The following is a 27,638-nucleotide window of genomic DNA, read 5'->3' as shown; positions in this document are numbered from 1 at the left end:
ATACACTTAAAGTGTCCTGAAGGATTCATTGGGGAATATTATGCACTGAAGTTTGCCAGTGATTTTGTAACCAAAGAATTAGTTCATATAACGCAATAAACTTAAATACTCACATGGAAGTCATTATACATTTTCTTTTCAAGAATTCTGGAAATTCATTGATTGTGATAGTATTTAGCCACAGATGAATAGGACTCACTTATTGCCATTTCCTTTAATGGAAAACAATAAAAATTTAAGTTTTTAGTTATGGCTGTTTGACTGTTTCTCCAGACATAAGTTCAACTTATCCTTTAATTCGGATATTTTGAGTCAATTCGATTCTTTCAGCAAATGTGTAGATACAAGATCATTTGTTGCGAAGACAATAGTCACCGAAATTAATAATTTTAAAATAAAATTTATTTGTGGTTCTTTCTGTAAACATCACGTAAGTTTTTGAATAATAAATAATGTAATGTTAGAGTAACAAATCTTTGTAATATACAGTGGCTCAAAAAATTGAGAGTACACCTTACGTTTACTTGATAAATGCGACTTTCAATATAAATAACACATTAACGGGAAGTGTAAACTTGTTTTTATTTTTACACATAACAAATGGTTTAATTTAGAGTAAAAATAAAGAAAAACCAAGGAAAAACTTCTAAATTGAAAATTTTCAGAAGCATTTTAAATAAACATATGCAGAATTTTGCCTCAAAAAATTGAGAATACACCAATGACATTTTTGCAATATCACGCATAGAAACAAAGTGTCACTATAAAATTGCATGTCTTTTGGCTCTTATAATGGTCTCTAAACGTCATGGTACCGATTCGACCCATTTTTGGTGGTATCTGAAGATATTTTACTCCATTCTTCTTGCACCACTTGTTTTTAATTGGGTTTTGTTTTAATTTTGTGTTTTTGAACCACTTTTTCGCGTATCGCCCACGAATATTCAATGGTTTTGATGTCAGGGTACTGTGGTGGTGTGTGTAACTGTTGTTTACAATGAAAAAGACATCATATTTTGACGTTACGTACATTCTGTTTGGGGTCATTGTCCTGCTGGAAAATGGAATTTCCATCTAAACCCAAATTTTTAATGCTTTCCTTTAGATTGCTCCTACCATATGGTTCATCCAACTTGTCGCAGAAACTTTTCAAATCATAGGCAGAAGTGTAAGTGCTGAAACTGTGCTAAATGCCACTAAACAAGCTGGATATAAAAGTAGCATTGTTAGAGAGAAACCGTTCATCAGCTTACAAATTCAGAAAAAGCATTTGAAGTTTGCAAAAACTCATCAATTGAAGACCAATAACCTTTGGAAGAAATCTATATTTAGTAATGAAAGAAACCTCAACATTTCTGGCAGTGACAACCATCTTACTGTATGGAGAAAGCCTAATACTGCTTTGCATCCAAAAAATTTACGTCCTACAGTTAAACATGAAGGTGACTCCGTTATGATTTGAGGTTATATGGCTTCATCCGGGGTAGGAAATTTAATTTTTATAGATGGCATTATAACTGATACGGTTTACTTGGATATACTTCGCAGCAATCTAAAGGAAAGTGCTAAAAATTTGGGTGTAGATGGAAATTTCATTTTTCAGTAAGACAACGACCCCAAACAGAATACACGTAACTTCAAAATATGGTGTCTTTTTCATTGTAAATAGCAGTTACACACACCACCATAGTACCCGGACATCAATGCCATTGAATATTCGTGGGCCATACCCGAAAAATGGGTTCAAAAACACAAAATTAGAAACAAAACCCAATTAAAAACAAGTGGTGCAAGAAGAATGGAGTAAAATATCTTCAGATACCACCAAAATGGGTCGAATCGGTACCATGACGTTTAGAGACCATTATAAGAGCCAAAAGACATGCAATTTAATAGTGACTCTTTATTTCTATGCGTGATATTGCAAAAATTTCATTGGTGCATTCTCAATTTTTTGAGGCAAAATTCTGCGTATGTTTATTTAAAATGCTTCTGAAAATTTTCAATTTAGAAATTTTTCGTTGATTTTTCTTTATTTTTACTCTAAATTAAATCATTTGTTATGTGTAAAAATAAAAACATGTTTGCACTTCCCGGTAATGTGTTATTTATATTGAAAGTCGGATTTATGAAGTAAAAGTAAGCTGTACTCTCAATTTTTTGAGCCACTGTAGTTCAAATGTAAAAAAAAGCAAGGTATGACTGCTGCCGCTATTTTCAAATAAATTCAGCTAGCTGTATCTTCATCTGATTCTCACAGTTCTATCATTGTGTTTAAAAACTCATAGGCTGATAGAATGGATTTATTTTTTTCAGATATATTTATTTTGATTAAAAACAACAATAATGAAATATTTATTGATACAGACAAAAAAGCTAAACATTTTCCCATCAGACAAAAAGTTCATTTCCTGTGTCTATAATCACAACGTTGTTTGTTATTTGATTAGGGTTTTATTATACTTCGGGCCATTCTTTTGATTTTATTATTGCTTTATAACCCATTACAAAGCAATAAATATAACAGTAAGATTTATAAGTTTATAAACATCACGTAATTCACGTCCAACTGATCAGCAGATGTTTTTCAGCTGTGTTGACAATTTTACCTCTGCCAAGAGGATAAAAAATAAGTACAAGGACATGTGCACTACAGGCGAGGAATAGGGATAATTAAATGAATATTCCAGTACAGAATGATATGAAGGCATAAAAATAAATAAAAGGATTCCAAACGAATGAGTTTTAAAGAAAGGAAAAAAATGTTTATCTATATAAATAAAATATAAAGCTGCAATAAACCTACAGAAAAAATCTCTAATTTCTGAAAAAAGGTTTTGAGTCAGTGATATCCAATTTCAAACCGAGCAGAATGTTGCAATAAAAAAATTAAGAACGGAATAAATGCAAAAAATTTAGAGTGTTCCCAAATAAGTAATTCTTATTTTTACCAGGAAACACAAGCATTATAAACAATTAAAGAATAAAGAAATTACTGCAAACCTTCTAAAAGAATCTCAGATTTCTGGAAAAAATTATTTTTGCATTCTATTATAGGCAATTTCAAAATGAATACAATGCTCCAAACGAAAATTTAGTTAGAAATAAGTACATAAAAAAAAAAGAAAACTTTTCCAAGTGAATTTTATTTTTAAAGAGAAAAGGCGTAAGAAGAAATTATCATAAATTTTCGAAAAGAATCTCAGAATTCTGGAAAAAACAGTTTTCAAATTCAGTTCTGATCAGTTTCAAAATGAATAGAATTTTGCAGATGAAAACGATTTAATGAAGCCATTTCCAAAATAAATTAAGCCAATAATCAAATGATCTAAGTTGAAAACGACAATTCAGCAGGAAATAAATATAAAAAGAGAGCATTTTCAAATGACTGATTTAGAACTTTTTAAAAGCGGAAAAAAACAAAAATATATATTTAAAAAAATTATCTGAAACGTTCGAAAAGAATCTCAAAATTATGGAGGGAAAAAAAAAGTTTTCAAATTTAGTTCTGACCAGTTTCAAAATGAATGGGATTTTGCAGATGAAAACGATTTCATAACGATGTATTCAAAATTAATTTATTCAATAATAAAATGATAAATACTGCAAGCAAAAATTAAGCGGGAAATAAAAATAAAAATAAAGCGTTTTCAAATGAATGAATATAAAAAAATAAGAAATTAACAGAAACTTTTGAAAAGAATCTCAGAATTCTGAATTTGAAAACTTTCAAATTCTGTTCTGACCAGTTTAAAAATGAATGGGAGTTTGCAGATGAAAACGATTTAATAACGCTGTTTTCTAAATAAATTAATACAATAATCAAATAGTCACAGTTTTTCTAGCACAACAGAAATATTCTACACTTATAGTATACATCGAAAAAGTGATCAGCATATTTTTTTTATTTTTATCTAGCAAGATTTAAAAAAATTCAATTGGAAATATCATACGCCATTTTGCATGAATTTCATTCGAGTATTTCTTTCAAAATCGATTAAGACTAGATTCAGTGGTTATTTCAGGAGTCGACAAATAGAAAGCAGTCTAACATTTTTTTATGATCTGGATATTTTTTAATATATTGAATTTTCCATTGCATTATAGATTTTACAATATAGCTAATAATTCAGATTAATTTCCCTTAATCATTTAATTACTCATAAAATCAAGGATAGCAATATCAGAAACACATTCGCAATAAAGACGAAATTCGATATTTTTCTCATAATACCAATTGTCTGTGAACTAGGAGGGAAATCAAAAAGTCAAATGAAAGGGAAATTTCTAGATGAAACTATATTATATATTAATTAACCTTGCATTTATAAAGATATCCCAAAGACAATTCTTGACATGATAATTAGAAAGTTGAACTTTTTCCAGGGTGTAATTATTACTAAGGTAATATCAAAATTTTAAAAATTCTAATTTTTATTTTTTTTAGTGCTCTGTCAGTTTTTATAACGTCTGTTTCCAACAGCCATTAAACAACCTAAACATCCTTTAATTATTTTTTTTTATATATCTAACTAATGTTATTCTCAGTAAATGAATTTATTAGAAACCAATATTTACATTCCACACTTCTTTGATGGAATCAATTACGAAAGATCAAGAATTATAAAAAGATTTGCAAAATAACCATCTTTTAACTTTACGTCCATGAATATACGCGTATTAATTGAATTTACACATATTAGATGGAATTTTAAAAAACCATTATGAAAGAAGTGATTCTGGAAATAGAATATTAATAAGATATGAGACCGGGATAACCTGATTGGTAGGACGTTGGATTCGTATCCTTTTGGTTGCGAGTTCGAAACCTGCCGACCAAAGACTCTCCGTGTGTGTGGTGGCTGGCGCACGCTTACATCTGTCGTTGTCACAAAGTCCTACATGTCGAGAGTAATATCACTGGGGGTACTGGTTCAGAGGTGATCGTTCTCTGATTCAGGCCTAAATTACGATCTGTGAATGAAATGCATGAATAAAGTCCGCCCCGTATAAAGGGTTGTGATGTGTGAGTAGCTAAGTCGTACTCTTGCCCCCAATCGGCACTACTAAAAAAACAAAAGACGCTCATGCGGCTTAAATCGCTGACAGATAACTGTCAGAGGGCTTGTAAAGTGCCATACGTCACAAAATTAAACATTAATTATTAATAACCAATTAATAATAATAAATTATTGATCTTAATGACTTGTTCCTATAAGAACTATTTAAAAACAAAACTGATGCATAGTTATTAATTGCTTTAACATAATCTGATACTTAAAAATATTTTTTGACAATATATTTGAGCATTGAATTATATAAAAAGATTTAAATGAAATTAAACATTACCAAAATTCTTGCTGAATTAGTTGATAGTTTCAAATAAGCAGGTAACGTCCAGGATAAATTGATGGAATTTTACAATAGTTGTAAAGATTTGTTAAAAAAGAATATTTTATCTCTTTGATCTGTGAAATTGAAAAAGGATAAAAAGGCAATCACCCTAAAATATACTGCAATGCAAACTTTATATTTATCAACATTTTGAAGATAAAAGAAGGCGATTTCAGAACTTTAGAAAAAGAAACAAAACTTGTTCAATGAATCATATGAACAAGCAATGTTCGATACAATTTTATTTTGGTGAAACAATAATATAACTGTTATGGCTACTTCTCTTTGAAATAATGTTCTAAAGTGAATATACAACAAAAATCTATTTTTATAAAATTGAATATTTGATTGTTTGAACATTATACAGTTAGAATCTCTTAAAAGAGTAGAACAAAATCTAGCACGAATGCTCTATTGCACCTAAGAGAATTAACTACGCTATTTAAAAGTTGCTATGTCCCTGCAAAAGATAGCTGAAAAGCGGGAAGAATGTTTTTGTTTTTTCACCATAACTTAAGAACTTATCTTTGTACAAAAATTATTTTTTCATAATCTTAAAATTTAAAACATCAGCTTTTCAGTAATATACATTTTATTTCTCAAATTTTAATTATTTTTTAAAAAAATTAAAATAAACACAATTTAAAATAATGTCTTTCTTTCCGCTGAAATATTAAACGTCCAAGTGCAGTTAAATAAATAGGTTTTTGAAATTAGCCTAGGCCTAATACTGAGACAAAAGTTAGCTTCGAATTCAGTTTTCAATATATTTTTGAAAACTGAACATTGCAAAATCATCTGCAATCGTAGAATAACACTATTAGAATGAGAATTTTTTTAAAAAAAATCTGCGCAAATGGTGAAAATATAAAAAGTAGTTGCCTTTTTCGACTATCCTTTTTTTTTCCTCGATGAAGTAGAATTGTTCAAAGTTATAATGTAGATATCAAACCTAATATTTTTTTACCAGTCGCTTGCCTTAGTTAGTTACTTAATGAAATTAAATTCCAAAACTCTCACTAAAAATTAAAAAAAAATTTAAAAAAAATATTTTTACAAATTTTAAAATTTTTTTACTTTTTTGTGTATGAAATAAATACAAAGAAACAGTATTATAATCATGAAAAAATTCGAACTCGAGATTTCGGCGTTTTAAACTCCTTTGGTCCAAAAAAATGTATTTTTGGAATTTTGTCTGTCTGTCTGTCTGTCTGTGAACACAGTAATTGAAAAAAGCTTTGAGATAGACAGAAAAAATTTGGTATATTTTATCTACTGAAAATTTGATGATTTCCATAAAATTTTGAATCCATTAAGGCGAATTCTGTTTCTCCGGTTGTATAAATATAAATTAACATGCTAACTACAAAACAGAAAGAGCTAGATCAATAAGATTTGATCCACGGATTTCACATCTAAATTGTTGATACCTATCAAATTTGGAACCAACCAAATCTGTCAATGATTTGAGTAGCTTTCGGTTTGTACTTTCACAAACAGGTAAACATGATAGCATAGAAACTCAATGACCCTAAATATATGAAACTTGGAAATTGATTTTGTAAGTACAATTGTGGTTTGTGTACAATTTCGGTTTTAATCGGCCGAACAAAAGGTGTCTAAAATACACATTCGGATATGTAATGTTTGTATATTAATTGCATGCCAGCAATTAATTGACAAAAAAAATCATCAAAAATCGTATTCTGATAATTCTTTAGTATCTAAGTTCGCCAATAGACTACTGCTAATAATATTGTTACGAAATTTTCTGGGGTTCGTTTGGATAGTGGAAGTTATATGGTGTGGAGAACGCTCAACCACTAGGCTGCAGTAGAAAATAAAACAACGGCGTTTATTTACACGAAGACACACAGGACAGCACAAAGACGAACAACTATATACAGCACAGGAGACGATTATCTTCAGCCGAGACGTGCAGCATACAACAGCATACAAAACAGTATACACAGCAGCTCTACTCCGTCGCTGCTCCGCTAGTCCCTGGAAGACGAGTTCTTCACCGTCGCTTCCGACTACTCTTCGACTCCACTGGTCCGCGACTCAATTCACCGTCGGTTCACGGCGGAAGGATTGCTTCCTTTTGTAGGCATCAGGAGGCGGGGCTAGAAGCCTCTCAACCAATCAGGAACGTTCGAGGCGTATCTCCGTTCCTACTGGACGGACCCGGAAAATTCTCAATGTTTCGGGTATAATCTATTTTGACGCCAAAGTCGCCAAATTCGTCGCCAAGTCGTCAAGTTTGTCGCCAAACTCCGGGACCTCCTATGGAACCAACTATGCTGGGAAGCCGCCTCACAGATTCGTAACAATATATAAGTATGTAAATTTATGAGAAAATATGCGAGAATATTTTCGGTAGATCACTCCCATTGTTTTTATTTTACGACGACATAATTATGCAATTTTAACGTTTGTGGTGGCGGAAAAATGTATTAAATGTGTATATATACTTGCAGTTAAAATTAACAATTGAAATAATTTGAATTTAATTTCTGTCTTTACGTGTTGCTTCATCTAAAATATAAAGTTTTTTTGAACATAAATATTTTTTTCCATTGCTGAAAATATGTTTATCTCCTAACTGAATATTATAATTATTTTGCATTCTTAAAAAAAAATGGAGATTTAAATCATTTGTGTTCAACCTACTTTATTGATTTTTTTTTTTGTACATTCAAAAGAGAGGGTAAGTGTGTAACTGATTCAGTGATTAAAAATGGCTTTTCTATCTAAGGGGAAAATATCCAAAATCACACCACCTCGCCGGGACGGTCTTCGTTGGTGTAGGGGGAGGATGTAGCAGTTGCATTACTCTTATCTTCTCTTTTGGATACTAGATGGCGATGCCTGATGAGGCCATCCCATATGTCATCCCATAGTGCATTGCGATTGGAACTAGAATGAGATGTGACGCTGAACTGTGAAGCCGCGTGCGTGAATGTCTTGTCTTTGTGTTTGTGCTTGTTTAGTGTGTGAATGTGATTATTAAAAGAAATGTTCCTAAAAACATTCGTCCTGTTGCTTCCTGCATGGATCATAATAATCTACATACCACCACACTTTTGAAAATTCATTATACATCTCTTTAATACCTATAACTTTTTGATTTACATTTTTATCGCAGATTAAAAGTTTTCAATTTAAATTCGAAAAGTCGATATTTCAAATCCACCAGCTTCTTCTTTTTTCTGGACCTGAGTACAAAAGGAAATTTAGAAGTCTAATTAGGATAGCAACCCCAACAATTTAAAGCAATAAAATTGAGGTTATGTTTTCTTCCGTGTTTTTTTATTTTTCATCAAATTTCGATCGGGCTAAAAATATGAAACTTAAATACCCTTACCGGCAAGTCGTATACAGATTTATAATAAATCTTTAATTTAAAGAGTGAATTCGTCTTAACCCTTTCTAGGGCCGTGAGAAGTATGCTTCCCACCAAATTTATCAATCTTTGTATGAATTATGTAGGTTGGCATAAGTTCTGACAAATTTTTTTAGAAAGACAGAAATTTAGATGCTTTAGTTCTTTATTTTACACAAAATGATGTGTCTTGATTTGATACTTAATTATTAATTAACCAAGTTAATTAATTAATCAAATTAAATTTATCTAATAAGCTAAATGAATCCCTTTTCTTGTTCTAATTTCAAGCCTAAAAATATTTTAACATAATATGACTAGAAAAAAATTGCCCTTTAAAGGGTTAATATATACTTGATATCTTATTGTCGCTTCTTCATAGTGTGGGATAAACATATGCAACGGAAGGAATTCAAACTTGACCGAACACCCTGCTTTTTTGAATATTATATTTCAAACTAATTTACTAGTAGTCAACGGCTGAATTGGCAAATGCTTCGTTGCTTCGCTGATATTTCTTCAATTTTAAATTTTATTTTTATATTTTACAATCATTTCTGTCCTCAATAAATTATGACAAATAAAATCAAGATTTTATTGCAGATAACATTTTTTCTTGTTATAGTGTCATAAATTATTTTACGTGTGGCATTCATGTTAATATATGAAACAGCAATAACATAAATACACTCCCCAAAATCATATCTACGCTTTTTACTCTGAAGTTTTAAATCGATTTGAAGCAAAAATGAAGCACCTGGTTTTTTCACTCGTTTTGTGCTTTGTCATAGCCTTAGCATCATCTGAAATCCCGAGTAAGTACATTCTCAATATGTTAATTAACAACTTTAACTGAATTAGTGTAAATAAAATTAATTTCAGTTAATGAAAATTTATAATAAAGATAAGAATAAGGCTAACATTTAGTAAATAATTCTATGGTTTTTGAATATATGTGGAAAAATTCATTTTAACTTAATTTATTTTTGTTCATTAAGTCTATTCTTTTATCATTAACATAAATTGATTATTATAAGGAATTTTTTCTTTTAGTTATATCAGCCAAGCTGGATTAATTGAATTTAAAGGAAAAATGTCCCATTTATGACAGTCTTTACCGTAAAGATCCACATAGTAAAATTATGATTTAATTTGTAATTGGAAAAATGCAAATAAAAAATAATTAATAAGTCATTGTTTTGACTTTAATATTTTTATTTGGACAATTTTATTTGTATATAAAAAATGAATAATATTTCTTATGAACTATTGTATTGCCATGTAGTTTTTAACTGATTTCAGTAAAAATATTGGTTTAATCATTTTCACTACATTTTGAGAATCTTGCATTTGATCAAGAAAAATAAATAAATTGTAAAAAATATTGCTCTTAAACTTGCACGAAAACCATCATTTGATTCTTTTTCTAAGAGCCATGGGTTTTATCCTTTCAGTTTTAGATTCAACTTATGCAAAAAATATATCGCATAAAAATAGCGTGACGTGTCGAAAACAGTGCCACTGCCTCTAACAATTGCTATTTCTTATAAAAAGATGGATTTAGAATTATTTGATGTTGTCTTTGAAACATTTCAGAGGAAATTATTGTATCATAAAAATGTTTTAATGTAGATTTTAAACTATTAAATTTATTTTCTCTATTTCTGTTATTTGCATTAAACGATGATGTGGTCAAATTAGCAATGACTGAATTTTAATGTAGCCAAAATAAACTGAAAAGAAAATTTAGAGAAAGAAATTAACTCATTCCTATTTTTAATAAAAATGTATTTAATGTATTTCTTCTTTTTAGTTTCTATAGCAAATGATAAAATACAATTCTAGCGTTGAAGAAATGTTAGCACTTAGTAGTGACAATTACGTTAAAAATTCTGAAAAGACAACGGAATAATTTTATCGTTCCAAATGATTAAGTATGTTGAATTGTAAATAATTTTTTTTTTTTAATTGAAATTGTGAACACAGAAATATTAATGTAAACATCAAACCTTAAATCAATACAAACAAAAGAGCAAAAGAAAAAATATCAAACTATTGTGAATTCGATATACGAGTTGTTCACAAACCTGAAACAATATCAAAAGAAAATTATTAGAATTAATATGTATGAAATACGATGCTCAACAAAATAGATACCATCTGTTTTTCTCAATAAATGGCAGCTGGTATATTTATTGCTTTGTTATGGGAAATGGAAGGAAAATTTCGGTGAAATAAACATTTCGGTCTACATTGTTATCTTCGCTCAAAATGAACAGAAGGTCATACAATATATTTAATGTAAAAAAAAAAAAAACATCAACGAGCCAGAAAACAACCTTTTACTCATATTCAACATTGAAAAAATGAAGAAACGTGATAATTTATTTAAATTAATATTATTGCAAAATACAAATGAATTTTTAAAAAAATACATTTTTCTTCATGTGCTAAATAGTAGTTTTTTTCCCCTTTTAATTGTTAACTGCATTCTAATCTTGAGACATGATTTTCCTTAAACTATGTTCATGGAAAAATCTAATTTGTTCCTATCCTAATTATAAAATATCACCAATGACATGGAATCAAAATTGAATTAAATTAATTATTCTCATAGGATGAAGTCCTAAAAGAATTAAAATAGGGCATACAAACTGAATAAAAACAAGTGTACTAAATTTCTATCTTCTAAATCAGGAAATCATCGGAAAATTGATAGCAAAGTTGTTTAAATTGTGATCATAATATAATAAATCTTATAGGAATAGCAAAAATGATAAAAATCTGTCCACAATTCAATTTAAAATTCTAGACGAGCCACCATAATTTGTTTTGAGGCATTTAAAAAGTGCTTAAAGTTTAGTCTGTTTATAAAAGCAACCAATTTTTATCAGAATTTCATATTTGGAAAAAGTTTCCAAATATACTGGGGCCTTCTTAAAAATCCATCTATATCTTTAAAGCAATCAAAGTGAACCACAACAGGAAGCATTATTCGGAACATATATTTAGACACTTAAAATCGTTTTTTGAAAAAAATATCTGGTAATATACAAAGGCTATAAACTTCTACAAACAGAATGAAAACAATATTCTAGATTATATGGACAGAGCTATATTTGCCGCCGAAATCAGATTCGATTTATTTTGGTTATTAAAGAGAAAAATGTCACTACGTATGACTTGTGTCTTCTTTATTACATTACAAAAAGTTTTTGTTACATAATATCAATATTTCAAGTTATTTAAGCAAAATATCTATATTTACATGTCAGCTCGAAATTTGGAATAATTTTTTTATCGCTTTAGGTAATAGTAACAGTAACTTGTGGCACTACAATGCCAGATTTGTATATCTTTGAAATAAATAGATTTTGATATTCTGAAATCTTAATATGTAATTTGTGACTACTTTTTTAAAACTATTATGGGCATGAGCTTCTGTACAAAAAGGATCCAGGCTCAAAATCAATTCCACCTAATAAACACCTTGTACCCGGGTCTTGTGTTCAATAAAATCATTAGAGTTAACTGTTCATTCACGATATCATGCAGAAGTTTAGAGATGTGGATCCAGCTGACATGCTATTCTCATCATCTGACCATGGTTAAAAATTACACATTCCAAAATAGCTCTCGTATTGTTTCTAAACGGGATGTTAATGTAACTAAACTGAACCAAGCTGCTGTTTTTAGCAACAAATATTTTAAGGTAATGTTAAATCTTGTTACAGCTTTGAACAACAATTAGGCTTAATGATATATAAATTTAAAATAAGACAACAACCCAGTTTAATGAATAACAATATAAGAAAAGTGTATTTCTATTAATGGCAAATCCATTTAACACTAAGAATTTTAAAGTTTTGTCGTCGATACTGCGCATTATTTACTATTATATGTCATGTGCCGGCGTCCTGGCATAGGAGTAGCACGTCTTCCCCGTGATCTGGGCGGCCTAGGTTCGAGTCCCGGTTCAGGCATGGTTGTTCTTTATCTGTTCTATCTGTGAGATGTGTGAATGTGCCCCCCTGTAAAAAGGCGCCGTGCAAGCGAATGTGATGAGTCAGTAGCTAAGACATACTCTTGGCCCTAGTCGGCGCTACTAAAACAAAAGACGCACTCTCGGCTTAAAATCTCTGACTTTGTCAGCGAGCTTGTCCATGGCAAGTGCAATTAGAAACAATAACAATATGTCATGTTGCATGTTCACTTAATTAACCAGTAAAGAACCGTGGTCCGTTCACTACAGTAGTCATCAATTGCATTTGTGACTTAATATGAAAATGGTTTGTCTAAGGAATCTATAAGTTTGTCATAAACCTTTAGTATTCCCTTATACAATTTCTATTATTGTTAAATAAATAAATATGACTTGAATACACACTTCTAGCACAAAAACTTTCAATAAAGTACCCAAGTGCTTTTCAACAATATCACTTCAGTGGTTTGAATTAATTAATTTTAAACTGCATAATTGTTCAAAAAGTAACATATTTTATAATGCTTCACTCAGTAAAACGATTTTTTTCTTTGAAGTTTATAATATTTTTGTCGCCTGCTTTATTTGTCTATTTTTTACTGTATTATATTGTGTTTAGATTGTAAACAAAATATTTCACATCTCTCTCGTTTTCTACAGTTCGTAAATTTTATTGTGAAATTCCATTTTTAATAACTGATTCCTTCAATATATTTATGTAATGATATTTTAACTCTAATTTCAATTTAATTAATTTTCAAGATTGTATCTTAATTTAGGCCATAGTAACTTCATTCTAAAATATTCTCTTATTTCGTGATCCAATTCTACTGTCTCTACTTAATTAATTCAAGAGAAGCTTTGTTAAATTGTTGAATCAGCTAAAATCTAACTTTGCCACACTATGCGTGAAGAGATAACATACCGCTGATCATGCAAATTCTTTTTTTAAATCTTCCTGTGTTTCCCCTACCTTGTCCACCCGTGTAATGAAAATCCCTATCGAAATCTCATAATACATTAGCACTGTAAAGAAGTATTTTCCCTATCAAAATCATAGGTTATATAAGACCAGGGATAAAATGTCCAAGAGCTTTTTCTCTCATTCCGTTTCTGTGTCGCTCTGTGTGCTCATCGCTTGTACATATGCTTGCTTCTTCAAAATGAAATAAAAAGACGTCACAAAATTAAAAGTATCTTCATTGTCTTCAAACTGCATCATGCTTCACAACAAATAATATTACATTTATATTTCCTTTTTATGTTTATAATAAAGTCTGAATATAAAGCCAGAAAACTGAAATTCAATAACCAAATAATTTTATATATTTCATATTGAAATATTTGCACTTTTTGATAATATTTTTTCTTTCTTTTCAGACTACCGTTTTTATAAACAATACTTCATACCGAATGGTAAGTTCACATCTTTTATTTTAATTTTTTTAAAGTTTGCTAAAGTTTTTATTTAATCATTCTGTTGATATGATATGAACCGAATGAAATAATTAGATTAACGAAAAAAGTATTTTGTAATTTAGTTGTTTTTAATATATTGGAAATTTAATGCATTTTGATCAATAAAAAACAATAAATAATGAAAAAAAATGTATACATTTTGGGGTTACATTTTTATTTAACTTTTTATTAGCTGGACTAGACTATCAGAATGGTATATATATATACATTGTATATATACCTTACATGAGTATATATACATTGTACATATATACACAATGTGTTACAACATGTGTAAGGTTATAAAAATGACACGGCATTTATGTCTGTAGCAACTAGATGCTTAAAAGTATTTTTTGTTGAAATCTTAAATTTCAATTGATGCATTAGAGACTTAATTAAAAATAAATATAGACTATATACCTGGTGCCCTAGGTGGTTGCCAAAGGCGTCTAACGGAATGACAAGCATGGTAAAAAGCTGAGAGGAGACAATTTTAATTTTATTTTTGAGAGTTGCATTACCCTAAGTTATCCTTATTTAAAGCGCATTAATTTTTAAATACGGCACGCATGAACTACAAAATTCTAATACTTTGTTATAAAAAATTAACATTAATACAAATACCGAAAAGGCATTGATGAATTGTGTATGACCTAGAGAAAAATCGCCAAAATTATTCTGGCGTTAAATTTTATTATGGTAATATATGTATCCTGACAACTTTCCAAATCGGCAGTAAAATAAAAATGTTCAACAACTGAGTACCCATTCATTATAAACTTAACAGACATTAATGTAAAAAAGTAAAAATGCTCTCCTTGAATACTGCTCTATTAATGGTAATATTAATGATAGGTAATAGCACTCCTTCATCTCGTATAAATACCTAAGTCAAAGCCATAATAACCATAGATAAACACCATAAATTCCTGGGTATTTATTTTCATATTCTTGCAGGAATGTTTTGTACTTCGTATTAAAGAAAAGAAAAATAAGTGAGCATTTTAGATGATTTTTTTTTGACAAGTTGAAATCAAAATTTGACATAGAATTACGATCTTTGTAACATGATCACATGCCAAATCACATTACTCTCAATAGTTCGTTTTTGAGTTGCCGCGCACTCAAATGTGATGAATCAAATGTGAATGTACAAATCGACATATGGTCAAATAGTTGGGGGATTTATTTTAAAAGTTAGTGAATATCTTATTTAAATCAAGACATCAAGGGAATTACTATACTAGAGATTCATTATTAGACTCAAATTACATATAGATAAGTCAACCAACTGACTATCCGACCCGCCACGAAGACACACGGATTTAAACCATAAGGCTGAATGACCAAACCGCCGCAACAGCAACACTGGCGGGAATTGTGGTTGAGTCCTAAGGGCCATTACCGGCCACGGTACAACCCTTCCCGAGGAAGTACGTCCCGTCATCGATGGGAGGAGTCAGATCCCCCACCTATTTGTGTACCCTCCAGGGTGGCGAGATCCAACCACCATGCCGGAAGCAACTCATCGTCATTTCGAGGTACCCCCCTGGGGGTTATTACATTTAGATAAAAAAAAATCGTTCTATTCACGATATTTTCACTCAATGTATATATATATATATATATATATATATATATATATATATATATATATATATATATATATATTTGTATATCATGTGAAAGTATTACTATCGTGGGAAGATTCAATCTCGAATCTTCACGTTTCGGGCCTTCCCGAGTTAGAAAAACAAATTATTGGAATGATGTCTATTTTTCTGTGAGCAACAATAATTCAATAAGATTTGAAACAAAATGACTGACATTGAGCTTTGCATCTTAACATCAGATTTTTAGGTTTCTAGCAAAGTTTGAACGAAATTTCTTTCCAGGAAGTTTCTATGTTTCTTTGTCAGAGGGCAAAAAGAAATCAATAACTTTAAAACGTAATGAACTGTTTGGATGAAATGTGTTTTATATTCCGAGCCTCTAAAGTAAAAATCTTTATTTGAATTTTAGATAAATTCCTTAACGGATTCGCCATTTATCGATCTGTGCTATAGCATGTATGTAACTGCGAAAACTCGCAACTACAGTGATTTTAGATAAATGGAATTTGGTATGTGATTTTGTTAGTGAAAACTTAGTTTTGTGTCAAATTCAGTTTCAGTCTTTCAACAAAAAGTTTCTTCGTTATATTAAGAAGCACGAAACGTTCACAGTTTTGCTCAAGGATTACAATTTTTATGCTGCTGGAAAGGAGAGGAGGAATATCTTTATTAAATAAAATACAAAAAAGTTGAAAGGAAACCAGCCACACTGGTTTATATCGATACTCGGTTTAAGGTGAATAATAATTATGCATAAGAATTTTCTTTTCCTTAATATGTATATAATACTTGAAATATTGCAATTGAAACTATAGTTACAACTTATTTATATTTTTTATAATAGGTGGGCAACCGCAAGTTGTTGCAGGTAATTTTTATTAAATGAATTGATGTTTTTATTCTATATGACATTTCTTATTCCATTACATGTTTATGAAATATTAAGCATTTCAAGTATTGCAATAAGATTATAGAGGAATTTTATTTTGAATTTTCTAAACAGGTGGACAACCTGCAAATGAAGGTAAGAAATAGATAAAAATTTTATACTTATATTGTATGCAAGCATTTTATGTTTCCATTTATATAAGTAAATTTTATAATAGCATTGTTATTCGGACAACAAATAGCTAACTATTTCAAAGTAGCATAGCGTGTACCACAATATTATACAATATTATATTATTCAATATTCAACAATATTGTTACGAACCTGCGATGCGGCTTTCCAGCATAGTTTGTTCCATGGGAGGTCCCAGAGCTTGGCGACTTTAGCGACAAAACAGATTATACCCGAAACATCGAGAATTTTCCCGATCCGTCGAGTAGGAACGGAGATACGCCTCAAACGTTCCTGATTGGTTGAGAGGCGTCTAGCCCCGCCTCCTAAGATATAAAAGGAAGCAGCCGCAGCTGCCGGGAGTCGTGAACCGGGACGGTGAATTGAGAAGAAGTCGGAAGCGGCAGAGCAGAGTAGTGTGAACCAGTGGCGAGTTGAGTGGTGAACCAGTGGTGAATTGAGTCGTGGACCAGTGGAATCGAAGAGTAGTCGGAAACGACAGTGAAGAACTGGCCTTCCAAAGATAAGCGGAGCAGCGACGGAGTGAAGCTAGCGCTGAACTAAGCTGTGTTCTACTGTCTGCATTAAAGCCTGTTGTGTGCTGTTGTCTGCACGTCTCGGCTGAAGATAATAGTCTGCTGTGCTGTATATATTTGTCGTCTTTGTGTAAATAAACGTCGTTGTTTTATTTTCTACTGCCGCCTGGTGATTGAGCGTTCTTCACACCATATAACTTCCACTATCCAAACGAACCCCGGAAATTTCGTAACAATATCATACTGTACTGCGAATATTGTTTATTATCATGTAGCATTGTACAATATATGTCCCATACTGTGATTATGGCGGTAATTCTAATAGCTAATAACTCTATTCTCTAAAATAGCTACATATATCAAAGTCATACGAAGTTTGGGGAATGAATTAATCATATTATCCAATTTCATAACTTTTGATGAATAATTAATAATGACAGAATTTCTATTACATATGCACTTGACTTATAATGCTTAAATAATATAAGAAGAGAAATGCATATAAAATTCAGAAAATATTATGATAATTCAATATTAAAACTTTTATTTCAATTTCGTATACACATATGTCTAATTTCAGATTTTGAATTTTTTTGAAAATCATATTCATAACATAAATTCTTTTTATAAATTATATACTGATGTATAAATTTCGTCATTAAGTGGGCAACACCCAACTAATTATTATGGAGTCAAATGTTTCTAAATTAATTATTTTCTAAATTAATTAAATATCTGTCGTAATTAAACTAAACTCAATGACACGACAGCCCAATGTGAGCTAAGCCCTACATTGCCCATATCTTTTCTTAACCGAGGGCCCTAGGGTGCGAAGCATATGTCCCGGTTAGGTGGTCAGACTAACGCAGAACTCCCAGTGTTTTGTTCCCTAGCATGTTTGGTTCTCATTTTATCGACCCACTAAAGGGATGAAAGGCTGAGTCAACCTTGCCCAGCCGGAGGATCGAACCTCGGACCTGCGCATCGGGAAAGCAAAGCGCTACAACTGCGCCACCCGGCTTCTGCCGTATTTAGCTGGGAGAATAAATTAATGTCGGTGTATTATTCATTGCCAGAAATGTTAAAGAATGAGATACAAAATTTCTATCGCATGTTTAATGGTGTTTCAATACATGAAATTATAGTAATATTTTATAATGCTATGTAAAATACATTGAAGAATGTTTAAATTCCTATTAAGTGATCAGCATTTTGTAAATATTTTAAGCAGATAATATTTTCTCTTTGTTAAGAAATTTAAAAAGTCATCCGTATTTCTATTATATATATATTATAAATGCTTGTATTTATATCCTCATTAGGTGGACAGCAGCCAAATTATTATGGAGGTAATCAAAAAATCATATTCATATCATATATCTTGTTTATAAATTAATATATTACTGTATAAATGTCGTCATTAAGTTTTGCAACAGTCAACTAATTATTATGGAGGTAAATGTTTCTAAAATAATTATTGTATTCATTTGGATGAATAAATTAATATTGGTATAATATTCACAATCACAATGTGATAGAATGATATACAAAATGTTGAATGAAAATTAAAAGCATGAAATTATCGTAATATTTTATAATGCTATGTGTAAAATGCATTAAGGCCTGTTTAGAATTCGTATTGATTAATATTATGTGAATTTTTAAGCAGATAGCATTTCTCTTTGTTAAGAAACCTAAAACAAATATTCGTTATTTCTACTGTATATATTATAAACGCTTGTATTAATATCCGCATTAGGTGGACAGCAGCCAAATTATTACGGAGGTAAGAATTTTCCAAAATAATTATTGTAGTCACATCTCCGAAGTATTAAATTCTGCGGATAAATTAATATTCTTGTATTATTCATTGTCTAATTATTTAAAAAATGCTATGCAGTGCCTTTGTTTTCGACCAAAATTTGCTACTAAACAACAATTTTAATAATAAGATCACAAAACAAATTTCATTTAATTCGTTACGAGTTGCGTTCAAAATAAAATGGTCTATTGTCAAGCCTCGTTCTTGATTTCTGGCAAGGGATTTTGAGTTATAACTACCAGTCATCTCTTTTAAGTATCCCAAAGTCAAAAATAACATGGATTCAGATCTGAAGATCTAACAGGCCAAACGAAAATGACAACTGATTGCATGTTTTTCTGTAAAATACCTTCTAAACGCATTTTTAATGAAAATGGCAATGTATATGAGAACTATATTCTTCATGAAAATGGTTTTATTAAAATACTCTTGTTTGCAAAGACTACAAAATATTATTAATTAGTAATGATTAAAAAAGATGTGTAATAATAAGCATTAGTCTTCATAAGGCTAATTAATAGAGGAAACTTAGATCCTAGCAAAAGATTTACAGAGAAAGCTTGTTTATTTATTGCAGTATTACCATAAAAATGTCCTCTGGTGGCAATTATTGTAACTATTTTTTTTTCTTGCTAAATAATTTTTGCAATTTTTATTAAAACGCTTGCTGCATTTTTTTAACTATCATATGAATTGTTGCCAATATACACAGCTCCGAAAGGCTTAATTAAGTTTAATTATGCACAACTTATACATTTTAGTTGTTCAGTATGTTATTCAGTGGTGCAAATTATATTCGAATTTTTTAATTATACTTTTCAAAAAAGAGCAACGACTTTCGCAAGGGCAAAAATGATTGACTTCGGTTAAGAAAATGCTGTAGTATTTTCGAAAATGTTCATGTTTATACTAATATGGAATTCAATCTAATGAAAACATGATTTTTATTTTGTTCTCCATAGCCATCTGAAAAAAAATCTCTAATCTCTTTAACAGACGATAAAATGTTCAAATATTCCAAAACTAGAATACATTATTTACGTATTTTCTCTCATTACAAATAAAAAAAGCAATTTTTCCTTTCATATTATAATACGAGAAGATACAGAACTACGTAAGCGCAATTTAAATATTTCCAGAGTTAGGATTTCGGACTACTGTAAATTCTTTTGTAGCTTTCAATTTTCAATGATCAATGCAGACAAAATTAATTAATCGAACTTAAAGGTTTTCGTCCTTATATAGTGTATATATCTGTAAAGTATCAATTCGTGGAAGTTAGAAGATTTTCTAAAAAAATAGTGATTTAAGGCATTTCTCAAATGACTGATTCAAATGTAGTTAGTAAATAGGTAAAATTTCTACTGCAATAAAATTTATAGTGTTATTAATAAGACATGTTTTCATTCAATATTAGGTGGGCAACAACATGTGAATTATCCACAAGGTAATTTCTCTTTTTTGTGTTTAACCCTTTAAAGGGCCATTTTTTTTCTAGTCATATTATGTTAAAATATTTTTAGGCTTGAAATTAGAATAAGAAAAGGAATTCATTTAGCTTATTAGATAAATTTAATTTGATTAATTAATAATTAAATAACAAATCAAGACATCATTTTGTCTGAGATAAAAAAAATGAAGCATCTAAGCCGCCAATGGATCAAAATTATTATTGGGGTAGTTTTATTTTTTCTGTATTTTTCACTGAATACCTGTAATATATATTAATACAATATAATTTAATAAATTGAGATAGATTATCTGCTTTTAATAAGCTGTGATATTGCAGTACTATTTTATGACGTGCATTGAATCATTTTGTATTTTTATTAGGTGGATACAATCCAAATTATTATTATGGAGGTAAAAATCATCTTTAAAAATATTATAAATACAAATGTGGTTTTATTTTATATTTTTCATTACATTAATCTTTCAATTTTACATTTATTTTAGGTGGACAGCAGCCAAATTATTATAATGCAGGTAATGATTATCATTAAAACATCATATCTTACATAGCTAATAAAAATAATTATTTGGTGAAGATAAGTTATTTCCGCAATTATAAGAGATATCGTTTCTGTAATACTTCTAGTACATGCTTTATGAAACATTTATACTAGGCTGCATTTTTGTATTCTAAGTGGACATCAAATATAATTCTATTATGCAAGTTATTTTAAAGAGATATCTGTTCAATCCAGTTTCAAATTAATTCTTCTTGACAAGATCGGAATAAGGCTCGTAAAGATTCTTATACAATTCAAGATCTGCCTCCCTTTTTTCATTATCAAACTTCCGAAATAAAATATTTTTGATTGGCCTTCATTCCATAACCATAAAAATTGCATATCTATATTTATTACATATCATATTATTTATTGTATTATATTATTAAATGTTTTTCCAGATACATACAGTAGAAAGAAAATATTATGGCTTATGAGATAAAGAAATATTTAATTAATTAACACATTTAAGAAGCGATTTCAATATTTAGCGAATAAAAATTTAACTTTAAATATAATTTAAAACAAAATTATTTTTTTAATTTTAGAAAATCTAAGAATAATATTCTGAAAGTTAAGATATCCTCGATTTTTATTTAAATTAGAACGAGTATATGGCTCTTTTAAATAAAATGAAAGCACAAAAAGAACTTATCCTGAATATGATAAAAGAAATCAAAATGGTGGTATTTCACAACTTTTGGTGACCATTACACAGTTGCCTCCTTTTTTTTTATTTGATCATTCATCTTTGATTACTTAAAACTTCTGAAAGACATTTTGAGAGTATAAAACGCAAGATAAGAAATCGAATATTGTCAAAGATTATGTTTAAAATATCTACACAAAATGAAGGAATATAGATAAATCAACTAATATTTGTAAGTTTGTATAAATTCTACTTCCCCCCTAAATACCCCGGGGGGCACCTCGAAATGAGGATGAGATGCTTCCGGCATGGTAGTTGGATCTCGCCATCCTGGAGGGTACAGAAGTAAAAGGGGGATCTGACTACTCCCATCGAAGACGGGACGTACTTCCTCCGGGGAGGGTTGTACCGTGGCCGGTGATGGCCCTTAGGACTCAATAACAGTTCCCGCCAATGTTGCTGTTGCGGCGGGTCGGAGAGTCAGATGGCTGACTTCCCTCCCTCAAACCAAACGTGAAAAAAGGGATAAACATGGAGATTCAAATCATGCAGGAAGGCACTAAAGAAAAAAATAGGCCAACAAAGAGTACAACCGGGAAGAGAAGGGGGGGGCATGTAATTAAAATCTAGATACTTTCTTATCGTAATTATTAATTTTTCTCATCGCAGGTTGTAAACAAGTATCTTGTCACTCTTATTGCACTATCGGAAGACGTGATGATGGATGTCCGGAATGCATATGTATTCAAAACTAAAAGGTACTTTTTGAATTTTATAATTGTTAACCTTTAAATTTTATAACTGTTAACATTTGAATTTTATAACTGTTAACATTTGAATTTAATAATAGCCCTCATTATATGAGGATTTAGAAGTACAATAAAGGTAGAATTCCATCTGAAGGAAAGAAAGCTTTCTTGAGCTTTAATTTTCTGGAATAAATACAGAAATGTTTCCAGAACTTTAGCTTTCTGCACTAAGGCCAAAAACGTTTTCAGAACTTGGGAAGGGATAGAAATGCTTCCTAAGCTTTAATTTTCAGCAACTAAGTTAATTTTCTCTATGTTATCAGCAGTAATTGGTGTCCAAAGTTTATTCTTATTAAAATCGATGTTAGAAACAGATTGTTTGCATTAATATATAGATAAATCGTTGATATTAAAACGCATAAGTCATTAAGTTCATTTTCTTTAAATTAGCAACGGCAATGGTGTCCAAAGTTTCTTGAAATTGATGATAGAAACAAAGTACTCACTTACTAGATAAATCGATGATACCAAAAACACAATAAAATGAAGGAATTTTATTTAGAGACGTCAGTGGTGGGAATATTCGAAATGGTTTCCTTCATGGAATGTTTTGCCCTCCTATAACTCGCAATTCAGTCAGTATCTGCTAAAATATAATGCGGAGAACAGCCTCTGTGACTATTCAAAAGACGTTTAAAAATATACGAATCCACTAATATGTGAATACCACATACGAAACATTTCATGAATAAAAATATACTTGATAGGTTTTCATTCTTATTTTTATTTCAGAATTACACCGCCGAATAGCTACATGCAGCTCACGAATTAATGGTAATATACAGGTTTTAAATATTAAGTTTTATTTATTCATGGCACACATAATATATAGAAATTTTATACCTGTATATAATTTTCTTCATTAGGAAACATTATATTCAGTTGAGTCAAAGCTGATGGCAAATGTGGGTTCCGTCTTGTAATTACATATTTCAGTTAGTTATCAATGACCCACCAAATTTTTTCTTCAGTGATGCTTCGAATTTAATCAAAATACTAAATGAATACCTGTCTCAGCACTCGTATCCTGATAATCCCGTAAAATTTAGGGACTCCGGGACACATGACAATAAGATTTCAAGATTTAAACTGAAATAAAATTCAAAATAAAGGCAGGAAAACAAATGTAGAGTAAAAAACAAAATCTTCGGATAATAATTTGTACCAAAATGCCGAAGGAACTGTAAAGAAACAGAATTTGCAAACACTTCAGATATTTTTTTTTAACTGAATGGAATTAAACTATAAAGATTCAAAGGTAGAAAAATGAATACCGAAAGAGGCCTAACTTTTTAGTTAGATTTATATTAATATTATTTAATTTTCTTTTTATACAGATTAATATTATTAATGATATTTGACTTTTTTCTGTCTGATTTTTTACAGGTGATTAAAATTTCGAGCGGGAGTTGATTTACAGCTGTAAGCTCCTTCTGAACCACGAAATAAATTTATTTAAATATTTCTGAATGTTTTCTTTTTATTATCACAAATAAAAATGTTCTTATCCTGAATTTGCTAGAAGTTATTTCATAGGCATTCGCATGAATAAATAGCCCATGGTTTGATTCGCTTTAGGGAGATTTAATGAAGTAAAAGCTAGATCTAATCATGCCATTCCAAACATGCTGTATATATAGTCTCTGAAAGAGATCATATATATAAAAGGTGGTTATGATTAAACTTCGCTTATAAGCAGCATCCTACATTGCAAATGGATGAACAGACTGCAGCGAAATATGGTATATATGCTATATACAAGATGCTCTCACGGAATATCGAAAAAGAAACTTAGTTCCAGATGTGTCCACCAGAGGGCGCCTTTTCCGGAAAAGCATTAAATGTAACACAATAAACGCTCAAAACGGAATACAGAAACAATATTAAGAATCCATAACAAGAATTTAATAAAATGTAAAACCGGGAAAAGCTGACAATTCTAGGAAAAAAAATATCGAGATTTGCATGTTTGTGAAGAGGAGGCTTTATGCAAAATAGATTAGGGTAAGAAACGTTTGCAATCGTTGTCATGTTTTATGTCTATGTTTCTGGCTGTAATGATGTCGATATCTTGTTGCGACGGTGTTGCGACATTGAATGACTTCAAGAACTTCAAAACATTCATGTGCGAAGCATCACAGCTGATCATTTACGATCTGCTGTTGAACACACTGTCCACCGACTTGAAATTTTGCAAGTGAATGAGGGTGGTCACATGAAGCACCTTTCCCTACATCATCCCGATTAACAACTGCTTCTCTTGTGCAATTTCTTCCTAATCTGTTCTTGTTCCTGCAAACTGAACTGTTTTTTCCTCTCAAACAGCGTACTGTTATTTTTTCCTTACCTTTACTTAATATGATTCGATTACAAGGTGATTAGAAACAAGTCAATAAATGCTAATATAGTTTATATATTCCGTTTTGGTCGTTTATTGTGTTAAAATTAATGTTTTTCCGGAAAAGACACCCTCTGGTGGACATTTTGGAACTTGTGAGCGCATCTCGTGTATAGTCTACATACCAAATTTCGTTGCAATCCGTTCACCCGTTTCCGTTTTATAATGCTGTTTATAGGGGAAGTTTAATTATAACCACCTGTATATGATTGTCTATCTTTTTCTATTTGGGTGTTCAAGCAATGCCTGTAAGTACCAGAAGATGACCGACTTATTTTTGTTATTCCTTTATCAACTACTTTCAAACTTACATATATGGCCTTCCTTTAGGTAAGACATAAATATAACACTTGAAATGGATAGAAAGATATACTTGACATATTTTGAAACTGACATAACAAGATCGACATCATTTCATGCTGAAGTACAGGTGATTATAATGAAAGTTCATCTTTCAAAATGCCTTAAAAAAGAAACATTGGTCAGCATGTCTGCAAATTTAAACTGAATATATACTTGAAGAATTGGGAAACGGTACACCACAAGACAAAAGTTCCAATGTTTAGGAATAGATGGCGCTGTATGCGGCATAACGAATGTGGATTGGGCCGTAAGTGACATTTTGAATAGAAATACGACGGCTTTCGCATGAGTTGCAGTTTAAATTAACTGTACCTACTATTCAATATGCTTGATGTTTCTTCCAATTTCTTAATTACTTTCTTCAGACCCTTGGTAAAACACCATACAACTGCTTTTTTTCTTTCCATTCTCTTTAATGACCGAAATTTCTTTAAAGTTGCTGGCACGCATTTACCGTCCTTGCCAAAAAATTTCACTAGCAGAGTGCGATCCTTTACTAAGAGACTTGTGGTGAATTGAATTGAGCGAGAACAGAACCTGGGACCTTGTGGTTCGCAGCCCAGTAACATGACCACATTACAAAAGCAATTGCTCGGGCAGCGTAGTTGTTAACTGGCTTATATGCTATTCACTACAGACTCTTCCTCCAGAGAGTCGGAGGTGAGACGGACGGTATGGCTGTTGAGTGGTGATGTATTAGCTGTTGATTATAATGCGCCTATACTCATTTGAGTAACGCCAAGTGTTATGACGAGCGTTGTGTGGATGAATGGTTGCTGCGGGTAGTTGGCGCCACAACAGCTGTACGAAGGTTGAAGGATCACGTCCGGGTCACCAATGTGAAGAATTGCTACGAGCGAGGATAGAACCTGGGACCTTTTGGTTCGCAGTCCAGTAACATGACCACGATACAAAAGCAATTGCTTGGGTAGGGTAGTTGTTAATTGGCTTATATGCTATTCACTACAGACTCATGACAAGCTGCTTAGATGCAATATGAGAAGAACGCCACGCATTCTGCGTTTTTATAATAAGTAGAATGTGTCGTGCATGAGTGGTTTTCAATTTGTTATGTATACTACTTACAGCACCATTCATTAATACACTTTGCAACTTTTTCTCATGTCACACTGTTTCCTCATTCTTCAAGTATATTCAGCTCAAATTTAAAGTCATTCTGATCAATGTTTTTTACGGCATTTTGAAAGAGGGATATTAATTATAATCACCCTATACATGGTTAAAACTATACATCTTGTAATACTGACACATTAATATTAGAGTCCATGTTGAGATCCATGATAAAGCTTAACAAAATAAGTCGCATAACAGCGCCATCTATCGTAATTCATTAGTTCATAATAGAGCTCTTTTTTTTTTTTTTTTTTTCCTTGCCTGTATTCTTACATTCACTCCTTATACCTTAACTCGGAAGTACGCAATCAATTTCTTCTAAACTATTTACTCAAGATCCCACATAAAAAAATGAGAGGACGAAAGCAAAAAAACAAAGCATCAAGATTTATTAAAATACATTGGCAATATGATTTTTCATTTTTTTTTTGTATGCAAGGGTTTAAAAAGAAACCATGAACATTTTTCCATCCTAAAATAATGATGTCTTTCTATAAATTCGTCCCATAAATTTGTAAATAATTTAAAAAATAATAAAATTAATTAATAAAAAATTAAATTAAATTATAAATAATTAATTAAGTTCAATGTTTTTCTTGACTTGAGCTATCATTTTAAAAAAACTCAACTAGTATTTTTTTAACAAATATTTTTTTAATGTGAAATACAGTAAAAGTGATATTAAAAATACTATTGTTATTTATATTGTTAAAATATGATGAAATGAGAAAGGATTAAAAACAAAATCTCAGATTTGATTTTCAATGCTAAAAAAACAAAAATGAGATAGGTCTTCAAATGCACTGAAATAGGAATAGAAAAACTAATCTCTCTTAAATTTTTAAGGAAAAAGAAGCAGTCTCAAAAATCAAACCAAAATCTCTTACTAAAAGAACTTCATCTTGCTGTCAAAATATATCAAAATAACATACTGTTCACTATGATGAAAACAATATTACAAATAAAGTCATCTATGAATGCATACTAATATTAATTTCCTAATATTGTGAAGTTGTTATG

General features: G+C 30.5%; 1 protein-coding gene across 2 annotated transcripts; it reads left to right on the top strand.

The window, feature by feature from the left end:
- The first annotated feature begins 9,443 nt into the window (after positions 1-9,443).
- LOC129984571 (uncharacterized) lies at positions 9,444-24,237 on the top strand. 2 transcript variants are annotated; one of them, XM_056094485.1, is made up of 11 exons: positions 9,449-9,594; positions 14,142-14,177; positions 16,680-16,703; positions 16,839-16,859; positions 18,754-18,780; positions 19,191-19,217; positions 20,671-20,700; positions 21,087-21,116; positions 21,210-21,239; positions 22,584-22,672; positions 24,110-24,237. In XM_056094485.1, the coding sequence occupies exons 1-10, from the start codon at positions 9,528-9,530 to the stop codon at positions 22,667-22,669; spliced, it is 378 nt and encodes a 125-aa protein (XP_055950460.1). In that variant the 5' UTR covers positions 9,449-9,527; the 3' UTR covers positions 22,670-22,672; positions 24,110-24,237. The 2 variants fall into 2 exon arrangements, with proteins under 2 accessions (XP_055950461.1, XP_055950460.1); XM_056094486.1 differs by lacking the exon at positions 19,191-19,217 and having other exon boundaries at positions 9,444-9,594.
- Positions 24,238-27,638: the final 3,401 nt, after the last annotated feature.

Source organism: Argiope bruennichi, chromosome 9 (genome assembly GCF_947563725.1).
Source record: "Argiope bruennichi chromosome 9, qqArgBrue1.1, whole genome shotgun sequence".
NCBI classification, from domain to species: Eukaryota; Metazoa; Arthropoda; class Arachnida; order Araneae; family Araneidae; genus Argiope; species Argiope bruennichi.
Note: the sequence above shows the minus strand (reverse complement) of the source record. Positions and strands in the feature narration are given on the sequence as shown.

Bases quoted from the DNA above. Each gene is read 5' to 3' on its own strand.
- LOC129984571 (XM_056094485.1), top strand. From the start codon at position 9,528: ATGAAGCACCTGGTTTTTTCACTCGTTTTGTGCTTTGTCATAGCCTTA. The intron at 9,595-14,141 runs GTAAGTACATTC...CTTTCTTTTCAG, and splicing joins AGCATCATCTGAAATCCCGA to ACTACCGTTTTTATAAACAA. The intron at 18,781-19,190 runs GTAATCAAAAAA...TATCCGCATTAG, and splicing joins GCAGCCAAATTATTATGGAG to GTGGACAGCAGCCAAATTAT.